The 22,427-nt window shown below is 45.4% G+C and overlaps 1 protein-coding gene across 2 annotated transcripts in view; it reads left to right on the top strand.

Annotated features, from left to right (window-relative positions):
• Positions 1–22,427, top strand: part of RAD18 (RAD18 E3 ubiquitin protein ligase) — a 418,996-nt gene that overhangs the window by 135,289 nt on the left and 261,280 nt on the right. For both annotated transcript variants that reach the window (XM_073591734.1, XM_073591735.1), the window contains one exon: positions 7,095–7,279. In XM_073591734.1, coding sequence (XP_073447835.1) covers positions 7,095–7,279 — 185 coding nt within the window. The remainder of the gene's footprint in view (positions 1–7,094; positions 7,280–22,427) is intronic.

The raw sequence follows: 22,427 nt of genomic DNA, 5'->3' as shown, positions 1-22,427 counted from the left end.
GTGATCTGCTCTCCATTAGCTTCAATGATTGGCAGGGAGACATCGGCTGCCTAAAGAGAACCTGTCATGACAATATAGTATCAAATAGAGGACTTTTGGGTCCCCTATATAAGAGGAAGAGCATCAGGGCTGTAGGTTCTGCTTCTGCACCCAGCACCACAGAAGCGTCCAAGCTTTTGGCTTTTTTTTTTGCATCTTTTTTTGTTCCACCAATTATTTAATGTGTTTCTATACGGCAACCTCTCTGCTTCTTCTCCTGTTCTTGTCGGTGGATAATGACATTTCATCTGTCACAATACAGACAGAAGAGCCAAGAAGACATACGGAGCGATCGAGCGGAGTGCTTCTTGTAAGCAGACAGTTGATTTATTGAACAGACATGCTAAGCTAGTTAGAGGACAGATTGGTCTGAATGCACACAGGTGATCCGTCGTACCGTGCGTTTTGGATAATGGCTGCTCTGGTTGTTATTTGTAGAGGGAATAGTCCTCTCTCATGTCAGGACCGGAGTGTATATTTGTTGATAAGCAAAGATAGATGCCATCGCAAGGACTCCAAGTCTTCTGTACATTTCTCAATGACATTTTGTGCCCGCTGCAGCTGGAAAAGAAGTTTATCTGAAGCATAAAATCTGATAATGGAATAAAGGACCCGGACCACTCTGTCTTCTTCCTGTGAAGCATTAATCATTTTGGATTAAATTCAACTCCAAGAAATCTTACAAAAAATATGCCCCCTTGCAGTTGGCTCTCTCGCTCTGCAAGGGTTAAATGCTTATTACGGATGGGGGCACACAGCACAGGTTCTACCACTTACGCTCTCGCTCCCGCTGCACGGACGGACTCGATGTTTGCCGGCAACCCGTGATCGCCTAGTACAGAGGCAGAATGGGGATCTAGACATGACAGAGATCTACCATTCCCAGTGATCGGGAACAGCGATCTCTGTCATGTCCCTGGTAGCCCATCCCCCCCCCCTACAGTTTAGAACATGCTGAGGGAACACACTTAACCCCTTGATCTCCCCCTAGCGTTAACACCTTCCCTGCCAGTGTCATTCTTGCATTGATCAGTGCATTTTTATAGCACTATTCAATGTAATAATGTCACTGGTCCCCAAAAATTTGGGGTCAGATTTGTCCGCCACAATGTCGCAGTCCTGCTAAAAATCGCAGATCGCCACCCTTACTAGTAAAAACAATAAAAAATTTAAAGTGTCCCTAAATCTATCCCATAGTTTGTAGACGCGATAACTTTTGCGCAAACCAATCAATGTGCGCCTATTGCAATTTTTTTTTAACCTAAAATATGTAGAAGAATATATATCGGCCTAAACAGATGAATACATTCGTTTTTTTTTTATATAATTTTTTTGGAATATGTATTATAGCAAAAAGTAAAAAAAAAAAAAATTATTTATTTATTTTTTCAAAGTTGTCGATCTTTGTTTATAGCGCAAAAAATAAAAAATGCAGAGGTGATCAAATACCACCAAAAGAAAGCTCTATTTGTGGGGGGGAAAAAAGGACGTCAATTTTGTTTGGGTACAGCATTGCACGACCGCGCAATTGTCAGTTAAAGCGACGCCGCGCCGTATCGCAAAAAAAATGGCCTGATCAATAAGGGGGCAAATCCTTCCGGTCCTTAAGTAGTTAAGGTCCACTTTAACCATTAGCATTGTGCTTTAAATCTGAAGTTTATTCTGCCTGTGTTTTGCCTGTTTGTACCAGAGATATGGCTAATATTGTCTAAATCCATTCATCGCGTGTCGTCTTCTTGAATCTTTGTGCATTTCTTCCAGATCTGTGCAGTAATCCAGTGTGAGACTATCTATAATAAAGACCGCTCACTGCTGCCCTCTCTCCTGGTACAGGGGGACTGGTCTGGTCTCCGCCCCCCCTCCTGTAGTGGGTGGGGCCTTCTGGGTCCCTCCCAGAGCTCTGCTCTCTGTACAGACTATATACAGCACAGTGATGATGTCACTGCTACATTACAAATTAATAACTGAGCTTGTGAAGACATTTAGCACACACAAAGCTGGATTTACAGTATATCCTTTGTGGCTATTGGGGAATATATTTAAATCGGAGCTTTGTGCCCGGGGGCTTAGCTTTAAACTTTAAGTATTTAAAAAAAAAAAAAAATGAAGTGCGCTTTGTGAAAGATCTTTGGCTGAGTTATAAACATCCTTTTTATATTTTGTGCCAGATTCCCTGGATTGATTTGTTGCACTGTCGGAGAACTACCTAATTACACCACTTATATGAAAACAAACACAATCCACAGTTCAATAATCCATTTCATTACAGCACTTTAATGCACGGGCGGGGAGAGTCTTAATAAGCTCAACTCATTGTAGTTAAATTATTTAAAAACAGCAATTTTTTTTTTCTATAACTAGATTGTCTGTCTTTTTTTCCCCTACTGTTTTTAAAGTTAATGTAAACCCACTAGCTAAAATCTAATATATAAACCCAGTTGCTAAAATCTCTGCTCCCATCTTCCAGCAGATCTCAGCAGCTCAGCTCCCTCTGCTTGCTGTACTCACCAGTGTCGCAGCAGCTCAGCTTCAGCTGCTGCCCCCTCCCTGCAGTGCCGCAGCAGCTCAGCTCCAACTGCTGCCCCCTCCCTGCAGTGCCACAGCAGCTCAGCTCCAGCTGCTGCCCCCTCCCTGCAGTGCCGCAGCAGCTCATCTAAAATTGCTGCCCCCACCTTGCAGTGCCACAGCAGCTAAGCTCCAGCTGATGCCCCCTCCCTGCAGTGCCGCAGCAGCTCAGCTCCAACTGCTGCCCCCTCCCTGCAGTGCCACAGCAGCTTAGCTCCAACTGCTGCCCCCTCCCTGCATTGCCGCAGCAGCATATTTAAAATTGCTGCCCCCTCCCTGCAGTGCCACAGCAGCTCAGCTCCAGCTGCTGCCCCCTCCCTGCAGTGCCACAGCAGCTCATCTAAAACTGCTGCCCCCTCCCTGCAGTGCCGCGGCAGCATATTTAAAATTGCTGCCCCCTCTCTGCAGTGCCGTAGCAGCTCAGCTCCAACTGCTGCCCCCTCCCTGCAGTGCCGCAGCAGGTCATTTAAAATTGTTGCCCCCTCCTTGCAGTGCCACAGCAGCTCAGCTCCAGCTGCTCCCCTGTTAAATCGCTGCTGGTAGGGGGAGATGAGCTGCTGAGTCAGCACTGGTGTAGCAGTAAACACAGCCAGCTGAGCCATGGTTTTACCACCACCTGGCTGCCCACCTAAAGGCTAAACAACAGCGGGGGGGAGGCTGTTCACATGCCATGACCACAATGCTTCGTGCTGCAGCAAATTTAGTCAGACATTCTGAATTGACAGGCGGCAGCTCTCTCAAATCCTGCCATTCAAGTCAATGGGATCGCTCTGCAAATTAGACTCATTATAAACCGCTGTTCGGAAGATAAGGAAACAGCGGCTGCTTGCCCACTCCCTAAAAGGCAATGCAGTGCGGATCACTTTTCAGTGCGTTGACTAGTGTGTACCGAGCCTAAATGCTGGGATTGGAAAGCAGGGGAGAGCTGAGCTGCCGAAAGTGAGCGTTTCTGTCGTAAACTCTGAGGCTGAATTGCTCCACAGTGCCTGCAGCTCCAGTGGTCAGTGAGCGCTCATGTTAAAGCTCATTCATTGCTTGCTAAAGATCTGTAAATCATTGAATGTCCGTAGCCTGGCCACGTATTTACTTTACAGCTCATATGCCCAAAGCTGAGAAAATGGCATCTACCCGCAGTCTGTATTTATGTACATTTCCCAGCACTCGCTGACTTCTGGCGGACGTATCGCCGTTTCTCTGTAATGGTACAGCAAAGTAAAAACACATGTATTGATATTCCCACACCTTTATAGCATTTAGGGTAATTGAATTTTCAGCAGCCTGTTGTGATTTCCACTTATTTTCTTTTCATGCAAAACAAAACCCAGACCGCGAAATTCCTTCAGCCGTCAGATAAACATTGCGTACTGGGAGGGAAGTCTGACAGCCTCGCTGCATTCGCTCCCCGCCTGGCAGAAATTGATTGAACTTGGCAGCGCAATGTGGTAGGTGCTCGTGAGTGACCATCAGGAATAGAACAGTAAATGTTTTTGGTGAAATGTACAGCATATTTATTTCTCAACAGATATGAGCAACCCACCTGAAGAATGCAACATACGTAGGCAAATCAAGCAAACGTGCAAATGTAAATGTTGTTCCTGCTAGAACGATAAAATAAATTGTGTTAAAATGAAAATAAAAAAATATGACTTTCATCACTTTGGCCAATGGTGTGATTATTATTTTTAATTTTTTTTTTTATTTGCATAATATGGTTCTAAAGGTGCAAGGTTTTTTACCTTAAAGTGTTTGTTACCCTAAATTTTCAGTTTTTAGCGCTGTCGCAATTTGAATGACAATTGCGCAGTCATACAACACTGTACCCAAATGAAATTTTTATCATTTGTTCCCCACAAATAGAGCTTTCTTTTGGTGGTATTTGATCGCCTCTGCGGCTTTTATTTTTTGCGCTATAAACAAAAGAAGAGTGACAAGTTTGAAAAAAACACAATATTTTTTACTTTTTGCTATAATGAATATCCCAATTGTTTTTTTTTTTCTTTTTAAAAAAATGTCTTCCTCAGTTTGGGCCGATATGTATTCCACATATTGTAAAAAAAACGCAATAAGCGTATATTGATTGGGTTGCGCAAAAGTTATTGCGTCTACAAAATAGGGGATAGATTTATGGTATTTTTATTTATTTATTTATTTTTTTTACTAGTAATGGCGGCGATCTGCGATTTTTATCGTGATTGCGACGTTGCGGCGGACATATCGGACACTTTTGACACAGTGCTATACAAATGCATTGATTACTGTATAAATGTCACTGGCAGGGAAAGGGTTAACACTAGGGGGCGATTATGGGGTTAATTGTATTACCTAGGGAGTGATTCTAACTGTAGGGGGAGGGGACTCACGAGGGAGGGGACCAATCGCTGTTCCTCTGTACTGGTTCGCGGGTGCCCGGTGGACATTGCGGCCGCCGGGCACGTGCATCGGATCCCGAGTAACGTGGCGGGGGCGCGCGCGCAGAAGGCTGGGAAGCCCAGGACGTCATATGACGCCCGCCCAGGATGGGAGATCCCTCCTGCAGATGTCATATGACTATGGCTGGGATGGGAAGTGGTTAAAGCAGGGGTCTCCAAACTTTCTAAACATGAGGGCCAGTGGGAGTAGAAAATGCCCTAGCTTCAGATGCCCCATCATTAGTTTTAGTGGGAGCAATTGTGCCCCATTGTTGGTATCAGTGGAAGGAATGGTGTCGTTGAGAGGAATGGTGCTCCAGCATTATTGTCAGTTGTGGATGAAATAGTGCCCCAAGGGCCAGGTAAAAGCAAGCAAAGGGTCACACCTGGCCCCAGGGCTGCAGTTTGGAGACCACTGCTTTTAAAGCATGTATAACAGCACAGTGCTTGTGCTATGTCATTTGGCCCTCGTCTATCACCTGAAATACCTGGGCAATATACCCTCCCCCCTGTAAACTGACCACGGTTTATCATGGCTGCTGAGCCCTGACACAGTGGTCAGTTTTCGTGCCTCCATCATCCGCAGCTCTCCCCTGTCGTCCTCTGTCCTCCTCTTCCCTCCCTGCCTGTCAGCTCTGTGTCAGTGCTCACCATCCCTCCCCTCCTGCTGCTGAAGTTACATTTAAAGTTTCACACTATCCTCTCTATTTAATAATGCTGTGTGCCCCGGTGTCTGTGCCTTATAAAAATAAGCCGTTCTATACCTGATTTCAGAGCAGCGCTCACGCGACCGGCCACCTCTCTCTTCCCGACTGACGTCAGCGGGGGTTTCTCGGCCGCTGCATCGGTCAGGTTGAGAGAGGAGAGAGGCGGCCAGTCACGTGAGTGCCAAGGGGCGCTCTGAAATCGGGTATAGAATGGCTTAGTTTTATAAGGCACAGACACTGGGGCACACAGCATTATTAAACAGAGCGGATGGTATGAATTGTATATAGTGGCTTAGCACCACTTTAAAGCAGTGGTCTCCAAACTTTTCAAACAAAGGGCCAGTTAACTGCCCTTCAAATTTTGGGGGGGGGGGGGGGGGGGGGGGGGGTTGGACTGTGGCCAGTGGGAGTAGAAAATGCCCTGGCATCAGAGGGAATAAACCATGCCATAGGCTTGGTAGTCAATGGGAGTAAAAAAAATTGCCTCATTGGTGTCAGAGGAAGTAATAGTGCCCCATCATTGGTCTCGGTGGGAGAATTTGTTCTCCATCTCTGGTGTCAGTGGGAGGAATAGTGCCCCAAAATCATCTCCGGTGAGAGGAATAAGTACCCCATTGTTGGTGTCTGTGGGAGGAATAGTGCCCCATTTTTGGTGTCAGTGGAAGGAATAGGACCTTGTATCAGTGAAAGGAATAGTGCCCCAGGGGCTGGATAAAACCAAGCAAAGGGCCACATTTGGCCTACGGGCTGCAGTTTGGAGACCCCTGCCTTAAAGGATAAGTACACCCTTTGTAACATGTTACACCCATATAGAGAGGTGCTAGCAGGGGATAGCAGCTTCTGTGACTGGATGGGGTTGGACAGTGCCCCTAGTGGTATGTATGTTTAAAACTGTATGTGCCCAGGTACCAATGCCCAATGCCCTCCAGCTGTAGCTAAACACCAGAGCCTCATGCACCAGGCCTAAATGCCCACTTTTTATGAAGCCTAGTATGTAAAAAATAGCACCATTGCCCAAAGCAACGAAATTCAAGTTTTAATTTTCATTTCAGCAGAATTTTTTTTTTTTATAGTTCTAACAGCTCATATCTGTGCAGATCAGATTCCCTCAAACATAACTCTACATTACACCATAAATATTTACTGTACACGAGGAGTCTGCCGAGTGCCATCAATTTCCCAGCAGAGTAACAGTGTGCACAGAGTGTTTACTAAACTTGGCGAATATCTTGGGAGTTGGACACCTTCCACATCCACCGCCATGATGAACAAAATCTTAGTGCAATATAAAGAATATTGGGCTGGAGGTATAGAGAATATTTATAATGGAGTTTCAGGACATTCTCTTAATTTTTCTTTTCTTTCACAAATGCAGTTCTGGACAGAAACGGAGGCCCATCACCAAGGTGGTGTACAATCTTTTGTCGGAACGAGACCTACGGAAGAGGATGAAGGAGGCCGGCCTGTCCACTCACGGCACCAAGCAGCAGATGATTCGGCGACACCAGGAATATGTGCATATGTACAATTCGCAGTGCGACTCGCTAAATCCAAAATCAGGTATGGCGGGATCCTTGTTTCACTAATTGCAGCAAAATTAAGTATCCCTTTAAACAACACTCCAGTTAGACAAGAGAGAGAGAGAGAGAGAGCGCTTCTGTTCTTTGTGCATAGCGCTGCATCCAGACCGGCTCAGGTAGGTACAAGGGGGAGCTATGATTTAAAGTGATTGTAAAAGTAATTTTTTTTTTTTTTTAAAAAATAAACATGTCTATACTTACCTGATCTGTGCAATGGAATTACAGAGAGCGGCCGCAAACCTCCTCTTTTTCGGGTCCCCTGCCAGCGCTCCTGGCCCCTCCCCTCTGTACAGTGCCCCCATAGGAAGCCACTTCCCATGGGGGCGCGTGTCCGTGCTCGCACCCAAACCTGCTGCTGCATCCATTAACACAGACAGCAGATGTCTGGTCCAGACCCCCCCCCCCCGCTTCCTCGTCACTGGCTTTGATTGACAGCAATGGAAGCCTATGGCTCCAGGTGCCCCAGCAATGTGAGGGGAGAGAAGAGCTGCAGATGTGCATGGCGCTGGATCGAATGAGGGCTTGGGTAAGTAAAAGGTGGGTGGTGAGGGGGGATGCTGGCACCTAAACCTTTTTTACTCTAATGCAAGGAATGCATTAAGGTAAATGTTTCGGCTTTGCAACCACTTTAAAGTGGTTGTAAACCCACTTTGAAAAAAATAAAAACTAAAACCTGCAAGACAAAGGCATAATGAGCTAGTATGCATAGCATACTAGCTCATTATGAAATACTCACCTGAGATCGATGCACGTGGGAGCCGCCGGTAACGGCACACTCACTGAAGCAAACGGCACGTACGTGCCATTGCTTCAGTTTGCTTCAGTGCGCATGTGTCGATGACGTTGGCACATGCAAATACAGGGGATATCTCCTAAACCGTGCAGGTTTAGGAGATATCCTGGGTAGCCACAGGTAAGCCTTATTATAGGCTTACCTGTAGCAAAAAGTGGTCTGTAAGGGTTTACAACCATTTTAAGCACTAAGTGAGCGTGAAATGCGTTAGCTGGTGATGCTGTTCCCCTCTCCCTGTGTTTTTGAATTGTTTTTATGGACTTGCTGAAATAAAAATAATTTTACTAGACAGGCAGCCAACCAGATTTATTTTTGCCCACAGATACAAGGGGGAACTGCATGTAGAAGGTTTTTGTTTACCTTAAGACCCCTTTCACACTGAAGCAGTTTTCAGGCATTTTAGTGCTAGAAATAGCGCCTGAAAACTGCCTCCCATTCATTGCAATGAGTGCTTTCAGACCCGGGCAGTGCGCTTGCGGGACATTAGAAAAAGTCCTGCAAGCAGCTTTCTGCAAGCTCAGCATAGAAACTCACAGAAAACTGAGCATGTGCAGAGCTGCCAACACTGCTCTGCAAAATCCCCAACTGCAGTGAGGACATGGACAGGAGGGGGAGATAAAGAGTATTTCAGGAGAGGAGAGTCAGATAGAGGACAGGGCAGAAGTTTCCAACAGGGCAGAGTATTTCAGGAGAGGAGAGCTGGATAGAAGGAGCAGATTCCTCAAGCAGAGCAGAGTATTTCAGGAGAGGAGAGGCAGATAGAGGAAGGAACAGAGTCTTCCAGCATGGCAGAGTATTTCAGGAGAGGAGAGTCGTATAGAGGAAGGAGCAGAGTCCTCCAAAAGGGCAGAGTATTTCAGGAGAGGAGAGTCGTATAGAGGAAGGAGCAGAGTCCTCCAAAAGGGCAGAGTATTTCAAAAGAGGAGAGTTACATAGAGGAAGGAACAGAGTATTTCAGGAGAGGAGAGCCTGTATTGCATAGGGAAGCACAGAGGCCCAGGGATGAGTGCGGGGGAGAAACCAGAAAAGGCCGATTTAAACTTCAGCTTTAATGGGTTGCATTGAGTCCTTTCAGCAGCTCGTTGTGTAGAAACAGAGAAGCATATCCTGCTTTGTAATCAGCACAAAATTGTTCTTATATCAAAGTCCTTCACGTTCTTCCCTTCACAACACGTGGCAACGGATGAGAAGAGAGAACACAAAAGCAATTTATTTTCTCCTGATTGAAAAGTGGAATCATCTCTTTGTAATTGACCTCTGGTGGCTGGCGGCGGACCATTAGAGAGACTGCGTTCTGAGACATGCAGAAGGTGGTAAATTCTTCTAAACAGAGAGGAGCGTGCTTTGTGCTTTTAGGTTACCTGCATGGGATACAGCGATTGTTTGTCCCATGTTCCAATAACTGGAGAGAGATACGGGCAGCAGATGGAATATACAGTATATATACAGTCTGTATATGTGTGTGTGTATATATATATATATATATATATATATATATATATATATATATATACACACATACAGGGCTTTTTTTCAGTGGGAACGGAGTTCCACCACCTCTGGCTCAGACCCTTTGTTGCCTGCTCACCACAATCACTTGTAAACACAGAAGTCTGGTTTCTGTGTTTACAAGTGACAGCTCTGCACTCTGTATGTAATGCAATCCTGGTATTTAATACCCCTTTAAGACCCTCCTACTGTTTTTGTGAAATTTGACTGAACACACCCACTATTTGATGTGATTTGGAGGGTGTGTGTGGGGGGAGGGGTTTTGTGGGGCCGTGGTTAAGTTCCAGCACCTATTGTTTGAGAAAAAAAGCCCTGTGTATATATATATATATATATATATATATATATATATAAGTGCGTGCAGTACCGCTTTTCGCCTGAGATGGGGGTGCCGGAGCCTTACAGCGTCGATTGTCGGCATTCGGAAATGCAGGGAAAGGCCCGAGGACAGTTCAGATGACCTCGGAAAGGCTCGTGAACGGAGTCTTTTTGAGGTTTGCCGAGATCAGCCGAAGTGTGCTCGGGCCTTTTCGGCCATTTCCAAGGCTCTCCGGCACCCCCCAGACCCAGAAGTCGCGTACAGGTGCGTTGTTTCGCGCAGCCCTGCCGCAGTATATGCGCAGTGGGCAGTCTGGAGGTAGTTAAACCAATATGAATTTATTGTCGTCCATTATCAGCACCTTTAGCGCAAGAAAATCTCAGTAAAAATGCATCGCTTTGAATTCTATGTACCGTATATACTCGAGTATAAGTCGAGGCCCTAATTTACCACAAAAAAAATGGGAAAAACTTAGTGACCCGAGTATAAGACGAGGGTGAGAAATGCACAGCTACTGTAAGTGGAAAAGAGGGTCAACAATGCCCATTTGCAGCCTCACTGTGCCCATTTACAGGTCCCCCAACTTCAAACTCGGTAGTTAAGGGTTCCTAGATGCCCCCCTAGCTGCAGCCAAAATTTGGGGTCTCTGAACCCAAATGGTCCCGAAATGACATTGCTGCAGATGGACACAGTTGACCAACTTTGGGGCCCCCGTATCTCAGGGCCACTTAGTGCTAGGAACCCTAAATTTGGTGTGCAAACTCAGTGGAACTAGCACCATAAAATATCCAAAGCTGGGGTTTCTAACACCAAGTGTCCCTGAGATACAGGGCCCCAAATATCGGTTCAGAAAATGTCAAGCACTTTTCTGCAGCAGAGAATGACATTTTCCAAACCGGCTTTGGGGCCCCGTATCTCAGGGCCACTTGGTCCTAGGAACCCCAGATACGGGGCCCCAAAGTCGGTTCGGAAAATGAAATTTTTTCTTGCAGAAAAGTGCTTGACTTGAGTATAAGTCGAGGGGGGCACTTTCAGCACAAAAAAATGTGCTGAAAAACTCGACTTATACTCGAGTATATACGGTATGTCTTCACACTGGTCCGTTGCGCTTCTTTTGTGGTGGTAAAGCTGAACGCCAACTTTCTTTTCACTAGAACTGAATGGAATGATCAGTCATTAGATCATTATAATATAAAGAAAAAGTGTAGCGCTGTCTAATGTAGATGTGAATCTGACATACTATGTAAACAATATTTAAAACACCAAAGTCCATACGGTGATGTTTGCAAAGTCCTTAAATTCAGTGCAACACCCAGTGTTTAACCACTTGAGGACCGAACCTCTTTCTGAGATTTGTTGTTTACAAGTTAAAAACATTTTTTTTTGCTAGAAAATTACTTAGAACCTCCAAACATTATACATTTTTTTTTCTAGCAACCTAGAGAATAAAATGGCGGTCGTTGCAATACATTCTGTGACACTGTATTTGCGCAGCAGTCTTACAAGCGCACTTTTTTTGGAAAAAATACTTTTTGGAATTAAAAAAATAAGACAACAGTAAAGTTAGCCCATATTTTTTTTTATATTGTGAAAGATAATTTTACGCCGAGTAAATTGATACCCAACATGTCACGCTTCAAAATTGCGCACGCTCGTGGAATGGCTACAAACATTTTACCCTTAAAAATCTCCATAGGCGACTTTGAAAAAATTCTACAGGTTGCATGTTTTGAGTTACAGAGGAGGTCTAGGGCTAGAATTATTGCTCTCGCTCTACCGATCGCGGCGATACCTCACATGTGTGATTTGAACACCATTTTCATATGCGGACGCTACTCGCGTATGCGCTTGCTTCTGCACGTGAGCTCGTCGGGATGAAAATTTCTTATTTATTTTACCTTTTATTTTTTATTTTTAAACTGTTTAAAAAAAAAGAAATTGTGTCACTTTTATTCCTATTACAAAGAATGTAAACATCCCTTGTAATAGAAAAAAAGCATGACGGGACCTCTTAAATATAAGATCCGGGGTCAAAAAGACCTCACATCTCATATTTACACTAAAATGCATAAAACAAATAAATAAATGTTGTCATTTGAAAAAAATAAAAAAATAATAAAAAATGACCCTTTAAGAGTTATGGGCGGAAGTGACGTTTTGACGTCGCTTCCGCCCTGCAGTGGTGTGGAGACGGGTGGGGGCCATCTTCCCCTCACTGGTCTCCATACCCAGCTAGTGACCGGCCCCGATCGCCTCTGCCGATGGCTCCGATAAGCGGCGGAGGGCACTGGATCACGGCGGGGGGGCCCCCCTCTCCCGCCGCCGATAAAAGTAATCTCGCGGTGAATCCCCCACTTTTATCTTGTAGCGGACCGCCCACTGAAGAAGAGGATACCGGGGTTATGGCAGCTAGCTGCTGCCATAACAACGATATCCTCCTTCAAACAGCCGACGTAAAACTGCGGCGGGTGGGCCGTAAGTGGTTAGACAGATTAAGGCAAAAATGTCTTCTTACCAGATCCAAAGACCAATCAAGGTCTATATTCGCATCTGTGAGCTTTGTTACCCCTCATAGTAGGTGCAGATCATCCATAGGGGATCGTTGGTGAACACAAGCCAGCGATAGAGCCACACAGGATATCCGCGGAGGCCAATCCAACCATTGATCATACGAGAAAAGAAAAAACTCATTGCGCAGCGTCCAAGTTAAAAACAATTTATTAAAAAAACTACTTGCAACAGATCTGTAATCCGAGGCATAGGGAATAAAAATCACCCTAACACTCACAAGTGTGATGACGTCACCGCTATTCCTGCCCTGCCGACATACGTTTCGTCTGAAAAAACGTTTTCTGTAAGGCATCAGTAATGCACCTTTTAAGTTTTTGATGCAGTTTTGACATGATCTATGAAAAAACACACAACAAGCACAGTAAAATCGCAGCAAAATCCTGTGCATTTTCGGCGCCATTATAGGCACTCTTTTCTCTATCGGTAAAATGCCGAAAATAATGTCTCAGTCGTCGAAATTTCAGTGCATCGCTACAAAAAAACATATCCTAAAAATTTACAAGTCTAAAATGTTGAACATTTCAGCAAGAATGCACATAAAAAATGTAGATCGTTACATGAGTTACAACATAACTGATAGTCCATAGAAATAAAGTACTTGTACAGTAAAACCTTGGTTTGAGAGCGTTTTGCAAGACAAGCAAAATTTTTAAATTAATTTTGACTTGATATACAAGCGATGTCTTGACATACAAGAAGCGTCTTGTCACAACTGAGTATAAAAGAGAAGAGAGGCGCCTCCAAGTGTAGCAATATAGTTATATTTAATGAAGGTCCAACATTTAGCAACTCACATGGTTGATGATTAAAAGAGGCACATCTAAGTATGCAGGGATCCGGGGTAAAGATGTCCACATAGATCGTCCTCCACACCGCCATTGATGTCGTCCCTTCCATGCTGCGCTCCACGAGCGGTTCAAGCCTCGCTTTCAGATCGCTCTACTGCAGGGTAGTCTTCCCGGTCACGATTACAGACTGACAGCAGTGAGAGCCGGCGGTGCGGGGGATGGTCTATGTGGACAGCTTTACACTTATAAGAATTTTTTTTTTTTTTTATCAGACATGTAGCAGAATACATTTTGGACATTTTATGAAGAAATTAGATTTTTTTTTTTTAAGTGTTATTGGATATGTTTTGCAGCAGAAGGTAAAAAATATTGGGGATTTATTTTTCAAAATTTTCTGTCTTCTTTTATATTGAAAAAAAAATGATATAAATATAAATTTTAGTATGTGTACAGCATTGCACAATTACCAGTTAAAGCAGCGCAGTGCTGAATAGCAAAAAATGGCCCGGTCATGAAGGGGGTAGAATCTTCTGGCACTCGAGTGGTTAAAGCCCCATTCATACGGACGTATCTGTGTACACCGGTATGAAGAACCATCTTTGCCTGCACAGGATGCACAGGTGTTCTGTATGCGGGCAGTCCCATTCATGTCTATGCAGCAGCTGCGCAGACACATCAACTGGTCCAGTTTTGTGGGTGCGCATCCGTGAACGCAGACTGTGCGTTTTAGGGACACACATCTGCTCGACTAACAAATGGGACTGGCTGCTGCGTCCCAATAGACATGAAGGGGACTTCCTGCACATAGATGCACAGAACACCTCTGCATCCTGTGTGGGCAAAAACAGTTCTTTGCACTGGCGTAAGCATAAGTATGGCCCATGTGAATGAAGCCTAAATCTGCCTGGTGTTCAGTTTTTTTTTTTTTTTGGTGATCTCTTTTTTTAGCCTTTGTGCTTTTCTAGGAACATTCATTACGTAAACATTAGAAGAAGCTTGGAGACCTGCTTGGAACAAACCTAGCTCTATACAAAACATCTTAACAAAAATAAAAAAAAACAAAAACCTATATAAATTAAAAAAATGTAACACCTTTACCATTCTGACTGGAGATTATATGACGTTCTTCAGAATGGGCGTTCAGCATGGTGATCAGTGGTGCCGTGTGTCCCTCGGACTTACCGCATCACTGTTCACGGTAAGGAACCTATGATGTAGGCTCTTTACCATGTGATCACCTGTGTCCAGTCACAGCGGATCAGTGTAAATAGGAAATGCCGGTTATCAGCATTCTTCTCCTCACGCTGACAGTATGTGAGGAGAGCCAGTATGCAGCTTTCCTCAGTGGGGGACATCTGCACTGACTATCAGTGATGCCTGTCAGTGCCCATCAGTGCCACATATTAATGCATGCCCATCAGTGCAGCCTCATCAGTGATGCCTTTCAGTGCCGCATATTAATGCATGCCCATCAGTGCAGCCTCATCAGTGATGCCTGTCCCTGCCTATCAGTTCCACATATTAATGCATGCCCATCATTGCAGCGTCATCAGTGATGCCTGTCAGTCCCTATCAGTGCCGCATATTAATGCATGCCCATCATTGCAGCCTCATCAGTGATGCCTGTCAGTGCCCATCAGTGGCACATATTAATGCATGCCCATCAGTGCAGCCTCATCAGTGATGCCTGTCCCTGCCTATCAGTTCCACATATTAATGCATGCCCATCATTGCAGCCTCATCAGTGATGCCTGTCAGTGCCCATCAGTGCCGCATATTAAGGCATGCCCATCATTGCAGCCTCATCAGTGATGCCTGTCAGTCCCTATCAGTGCCGCATATTAATGCATGCCCATAGGTGCAGCCTCATCAGTGATGCCTGTCAGTCCCTATCAGTGCCGCATATTAATGCATGCCCATCAGTGCAGCCTCATCAGTGATGCCTGTCAGTGCCCATCAGTGCCACCTATTGGTGCCCATCAGTGCCACATATTAAGGCATTCCCATCAGTGCAGCCTCATCAGTGATGCCTGTCAGTCCCTATCAGTGCCGCATATTAATGCATGCCCATCAGTGCAGCCTCATCAGTGATGCCTGTCAGTGCCCATCAGTGCCACCTATTGGTGCCCATCAGTGCCACATATTAAGGCATTCCCATCAGTGCAGCCTCATCAGTGATGCCCGTCAGTGCCACCTAACTGTGCCCGTCAGTGCCGCCTATCGGTGCCCATCAGTGCTGCATATTAGTGCCTCCTCATCAGCACCAATCAGTGAAGGAGAAAAATTACTTATTTACAAAATTTTATAACAGAAAGAAGAACTTAATTTTTTCAAAATTTTCTGTCTTTAAGTTTGCTTAGCAAAAAATAAAAACCCTAATGGTGATTAAATACCACCAAAAGAAAGCTCTGTCTGTTTTAAAACAAAAAACAAAAATGTAGTTTGGGTACAGCGTTGCATGACCGCGTAATTGTTCAAAGTGTGACAGCGTTGGAAGCTGAAAATTGGTCTGGGCAGGAAGGGGGGTAAAAGCGCTCGGTATTGAAGTGGTAAAATCATGGGCAGACTTGATGGACCACTTCTTTTTTTTTTTTTTTTCCCTGCTGCCACTTTTGTATGTTTCTATATGCTGGGCTCCTTTTTTTTTTTTTTCTCCCACTTTTACGCATATAAGTTTCCATACATCGAGTCGCTGATCTGGAACAGGCTTGCAGATTCCGAAGTCAGAGCAAAGCCATATTTCTAATCTCCATAGTTTTTCCAGGTCAGTGCCCCAGGAATCACTGAAGACATTAGACTAGGATGACAGCCAGAGAATTAGTATTTTCAGAGGTAGGTCAGCAGCTGACGCCCCCCCCATATTATCTCAGTACTGGCTTCCTATAGTAAGACGCTACACAACTTGCATTAGAAAAATAAAAATGTTGTCATGCTGTCAGAGAATGTTTAGAGTATGTTAGTTCAGGTTTGTTTCCTTCATCCACATGTAATAAAACCAGAGAGTGCACAGAGAGGAAATGAATAGTGTAATAAAAATAATTCAGTCAACAAATAAAATCAAATGCTAAACCGTTATTATTGACTATAACATCTGTGCTTTTATCAGAGAGACATTCAGTTTATTTTTCTATGAGTCATCTTTATTTCCTCCACAGACATAGTCATCGGGGTCCTCAAGGGGTTTAACATCTTGTCTGTACGGGGCGAGTACAATGTGTACAGCCTTATTCAACCTTTTTATCCCAGAGAAAGCCTTTCAGGTTTTAGGGAACCCCTGCTAATACCAATTTGTTGGGGGTCAGTGGGACGAATGCTCCTTACATTGTTGGTCAGTGGAAACTATGATCCTTACATTGGTAGTTAGTGGGAAGAATGCTACTTATGTTGGTGGTCAGTGGGAAGAATGCTCCTTAGATTGGTGGACAGTAGGAACATGCCCCTTACATTGGTGGCTCGAGGGTAAAAAAATGCCCCTTAGATTGGTGGTCAGTGAGAAGAATGCACCTTACATTGGAGGTTAGTGGGAAGATTGCTCCTTAAATTGGTGGTCAGTGGGAAGAATGCTCCTTACATTGGAGGTTAGTGGGAAGATTGCTCCTTAAATTGGTGGTCAGTGGGAAGAATGCTCCTTACATTGGTGGTCAGTGGGAAGAATGCTCCTTACATTGGTGGAAAATGGGAAAATGCTCCTTACATTGGTGACTAAAGGGCAAAATGCCCCTTAGATTGGGGGTCAGTGGAAAGATTGCTCCTTACATTGGTGGTCAGTGAGAAGAATGCGCCTTACATTGGAGGTTAGTGGGAAGATTGCTCCTTAAATTGGTGATCAGTGGGAAGAATGCTCTTTAGATTGGTGGACAATGGGAAAATGCCCCTTATATTGGGGGTCAGTGGAAAGATTGCTCCTTACATTGATGGTCAGTAGGAAGAATGCTCCTTACATTGATGGTCAGTAGGAAGAATGTTCCTTACATCGGTGGACAGTGGGAATAATGCTCCTTACATTGGTGATCAGTGAGAAGAATGTTCCTTACATTGGTCATCAGTGAGAAGAATGTTCCTTACATTGGTGGTCAGTGAGAAGAATGCTCCTTACATTGGTGATCAGTGAGAAGAATGTTCCTTACATTGGTGATCAGTGAGAAGAATGTTCCTTACATTGGTGATCAGTGGGAAGAATGTTCCTTACATTGGTGATCAGTGTGAAGAATGCTCCTTACATTGGTGATCAGTGGGAAGAATGTTCCTTACATTGGTAATCAGTGGGAAGAATGCTCCTTACATTGGTGGTCAGTGTGAAGAATGTTCCTTACATTGGTGATCAGTGAGAAGAATGCTCCTTACATTGGTGGTCAGTAGAAAGAATGCTCCTTACATTGGTGGACAGTGGGGAAAATGCCCTCCTAACAAACTGCTAAAAAGACAATCAGTGTCACGCAGCTGGCTCTAAGTGGCGTTGGCCCTTAAACCATGCAGGCACCATGAAATGTGAGGGTAATCATCCACAGCTCAAGGAACCCCTAAAAAACTACAGAGGAATTCTGGTTGACAATGGCTTTTTTTTTTTATATTATCCAGCTTTGTAAACTGACAGTAAGGTCAGATGTACTTTGAGGGGTAGAGTTTGTGCCACCCTGCCTCATAGTGAGTTGAATCAAATGAGGTGATTATTGTATTGTGGTAGATCTCCAGTGTCCAAGAGAACCTTGATTGGAGTTACCAAGGATAATCCATTTATGTCTAGTATGTCTACAGTGAGAAATGTGATCTTCTGGGTTCTGTGCAAGCATCTTTCCTCTCTGCACAGTGACTACAGGGGGTTGCTTGCTCAGCAACTCTGCCATTCATGGTACCATTTTTTTTTCACTAAATACACGCCATTTTCTGAACGAGGGTAAAAGGATGGGTTTTGCTGTGATCTCCACCTCAGAGAAGGCCATGTGTACATTAAACAGAGGATCAGCAGGGGGCGTGGCCTGGACGGCAATGTGAGCGGACGCGTCTGAGCAGAGCTCCGCCAGTGATATATCCTGATAGTGATCTCCTGCACATCTCTCACCGGCAAACCGACCCACAGCGAGGGTAACCACTCCAGCCGCCCCCTGGTCTAGCATGTCTCCACCGAAAAGGAGCACTGCGGCATCCTCCTCCTTAGACAAGTACCGCCGTATAGACCGGGACCTGGGGGGTCAAGATGGCGCCTCGGCAACATCTCCTCCAGCACAACAAGCAGAACACGAGGCAGCAGACACTAACAGAGTCCTGGAAGCGATCTCGGTATGCCAAGCCACACTGACTTCTAAAATAGAGGAAGTAAAGGTGGACATTTCATTGATCCGTCAGGATATGACCAAGATCCGGGAACGGGTCACAGAAACGGAGGCTAGGATAAGCCGAGCGGAGGACATAATTCACCCCCTACAGCACAGCCAGGAGGATATGCAGCGTCAACTTCAACAACTCGCTCAAAAACACGACGAGCTTGAGAACCGGGCCCGCAGATCTAACGTACGGTTCATTGGTTTACCGGAGGGCTCGGAGGGCCCTGACCCAGCCACCTTTTTGGAAAAACTTCTCATCAACGCATATGGCAGAGAGGCATTTTCTAATACATTTGTTGTGGAACGTGCCCACCGTATGCCTGCCCGCCGTCCCCCTGAAGGCGCATCGCCGCGCACATTTATAGCAAAGCTACTGAACTTCAGAGACCGGGACGCCATTCTCCGCATGGCAAGAACCAAGGGGAATATACCGTTCCAATCGGGTCACGTGATGGCCTTCCCGGATTTCTCAGCAGAAGTTCAAAAACAGCGGGCTCGCTTTGGTGAAATTAAACGACGCTTAAGGGCCCACAACCTGAAGAATGCAATGTTGTTTCCGGTTTTCGAAGACCCGACTCAAGCACTGGCCTGGCTGGATCACCGAGAAGCAGAAAGGAATCGCCCACCCAGCTAGTCTTTTGGCTCTACAGGTCCGGTGTCTGTAAGTTGCCTTATTTACCTTTTTCTCCCCGTGAACAGTGACATTCATACGATACCCACAAAGGGCCTTTATGTCATACATGTGACCATTATATGTATGGGATGATTTACTCCACACAACTGAGAGACTCAGGGATTGCTCGTCCAAAAGGATTTACCTAGAACACATCAACTTTATAAGTCACTGATATGCACCAGCGAAACTTTTTTCTTTCCCTATGCATGCTCCGGATTGGCAGACTGAACTTCTATACGATAACATCCTTACCAGAAAGGCCCCTAACAGCTCTTGGAGGGAGGGGAGGGGAGGTTATACGTTATATATTATTCTGAGCTGTTAAATTTTCCTTTTTCTTTTTGTTACCACTTTATAGAAATGTTATATATGTTTACTATATATCACGGCGGAGTGGTTGGTTGGAAATATCTATATACCGACTACTGCTAAGCAATGCCGTTTGTTACTTGCATTGCCAACCTCACACCAGCGTTTGTTCGCCCTCACTGGTGACGCGTGCTCTGCTAATTAAAGCGATGATGCGCCCCCAGTGGATGAAGGTTAAGGTTGTGCGTGGTGTATTTGTCTATACAAATAGACAGTTGTTATTGCACAATCGCACAGGTTTTGGGATGCATGCCCCAACCAAGTTTGGGAGGTGGAGGGCAGGGAGGGGGGAGGGGAAACGTTATATGTTATACTCATGGTTATTGATAGATGGCACAACAGTAAGCACTGATAGATACCCTAAACGGCACAATATACGATTGCTTGGACGGGAGCCCTCTGAGTGGTGGACATCAGTGTCCCGGGCACACCCCATTGACATGCGTCTCAATAATTATAAACAACCCAAACATGACTAGCATAAAGTTCCTAACTTGGAACGTCAGAGGGATCAGAGATAAGATCAAACGATCTGCGATTTTTGGTTGCCTTAAATCATATTGCGCTGCTATTACGGTCCTGACTGAGACGCATGTCACTGGACATCTTCAGAGCGCCTTAAAACGCCCATGGATAGGATGGTCATATCATGCCACACACACTCCATACTCGCGAGGGGTCTCAATCCTAATAGCTAAGATCGTCCCATTCAGCTGTATATCAGTAAAGACTGACCCCCAGGGCAGATTTATTTTCCTGCACTGTACCATATCAGGCACACATTATCTTATTTTGGCGTTTTATATACCCCCACCGTACACTTCCACTTTGATTAATGAAGGACTTCTATACATGACACAACACCCCTCATTGCCAGCCATTTGGCTTGGGGATTTCAACATGGTACTGGACCCATCCGCCGACAAGCTACAGATGAACCGAGAAGCTCAGCCCTCTAGCACTACCAGACTTGGACGCACACTGACAGAGTTCTCTCTCACAGACAAGTGGAGATGCCAACACCCGGGTGATAGAGCATTCTCCTGCTTTTCTGCATCACATTCCTCCATGTCAGGAATAGACATGATAATCGCCTCAGACACTCTACTCCCCCAACTAACAGATTCAGGCTATCACACAAGATCCCTTTCCGATCATGCCCCATGTTGGGCCTCTCTGACATTATCCCCGCCGACGGGGCCTAGGTTGTGGCGCCTCCATCCCTTTTGGCTGGCGGCTCTGGAGGATCAGGAAGACATACCGGGAGAATGGCAGCATTTCCTTAACACCAACAATCACACCGCACCCGTGGGCATGGTCTGGGAATCATTCAAACTGTACGTTAGGACCTTACTGACAACCCGCATAAATAGACTAAAAACCACCTCGAGCACAATACTCCACGAGGCGACCGAGAAACTAGACAAGATTACACATGAATTCAACACAGACCCCACACCGGACAAAGCCTCAGCAGTTAAACTACATACCCGAATGTTAGATCAACTGCACTTTGAAAAGGCTAAACAAAAACTATTTTTCACAAAGCAAAAAGTTTTTGAACAAGGTGAACGGGCGGGTAAACTATTGGCGTATTTGGCTAAACAAGATACCAGGCCCCCAGTGGTTGTCTCCCTGAGGGGCACAGGAGATACATTGCTCAATGACCCCAAAGGGGTGGCGGACACTTTTAGGACATACTTCGCAGACCTGTATTCATCTAAGGTGCAGGTCACCGCAGAGGAGACTGGGGTATTTCTGCAGGATATTCCCTTTCCCCAAATATCGGAATCACAACTGGAGGCCCTTGAGGCCCCGCTTACCGTGGACGAGATCACGGCGGCTGTGGCATCCTTGGCGCCTGCTAAGGCCCCCGGGATGGATGGCCTGCCACTAGACTTCTACGCAGCCTACTCAGAGGTACTGGTGCCTGAACTATTAAGGCTATACAGTCACATTTTTGAATCTGAGTCCCTTCCCCACTCACTTAGACAAGCGGTGATTATAGTACTTCCCAAGCCGGGTAAGGACCCCCTGTATCCTGAATCCTACCGCCCAATCTCATTACTCCAGGCCGACATTAAGATCTTGGCAAAAATACTGGCAATGCACTTAAACCAAATCATTTTATCCCTAATACACCCGGACCAGACGGGTTTCATGCCCGGAAAAAACACGGCTATGAATTTACGCCGTTTATATATGAACGTCTCGGCGGTGCATGAGGAAATAGGAGGTAGGGGAGTGGTGGCATTAGACGCCGCCAAGGCGTTCGATTCTGTGGAATGGGGATACCTTTGGGAGTGTCTGAGGGGGTTTGGGTTTGGACCCAATTTTATAAAGTGGGTTAAGTTACTTTACTATCTACCTGAGGCCAGAGTGTCGGTGAACGGGAGGACGTCGGACCCATTTCCCCTAGAAAGAGGGACTAGACAGGGCTGCCCACTTTCCCCGCTCCTGTATGCTTTGGCAGTGGAGCCACTCGCCATATCCCTTAGGAACAACCCAGAGATACAGGGCCTTAGAATGGAAAATCTGACGGAAAAGGTCAGTTTATACGCTGACGACATGCTCTTATATCTGGAGGATTCAGGTACATCACTACAGGCTGCCCTCAACACAATTGAAAAATTTGGAAAACATTCGGGATTACGCATGAATTGGTCAAAGTCACAAATTCTCCCTCTAGATATTTCACCGCCCAATAAAATATCAGCAAATCTTCCTCTGCAGAGGGTGGCATGCATTCAATACCTGGGAATTAAAATAACTAGGGACCCCA

The sequence above is a fragment of the Aquarana catesbeiana genome, linkage group LG07 (genome assembly GCF_042186555.1).
Source record: "Aquarana catesbeiana isolate 2022-GZ linkage group LG07, ASM4218655v1, whole genome shotgun sequence".
NCBI lineage: Eukaryota > Metazoa > Chordata > Amphibia > Anura > Ranidae > Aquarana > Aquarana catesbeiana.
This window is presented reverse-complemented; position numbering and strand designations above follow the sequence as displayed.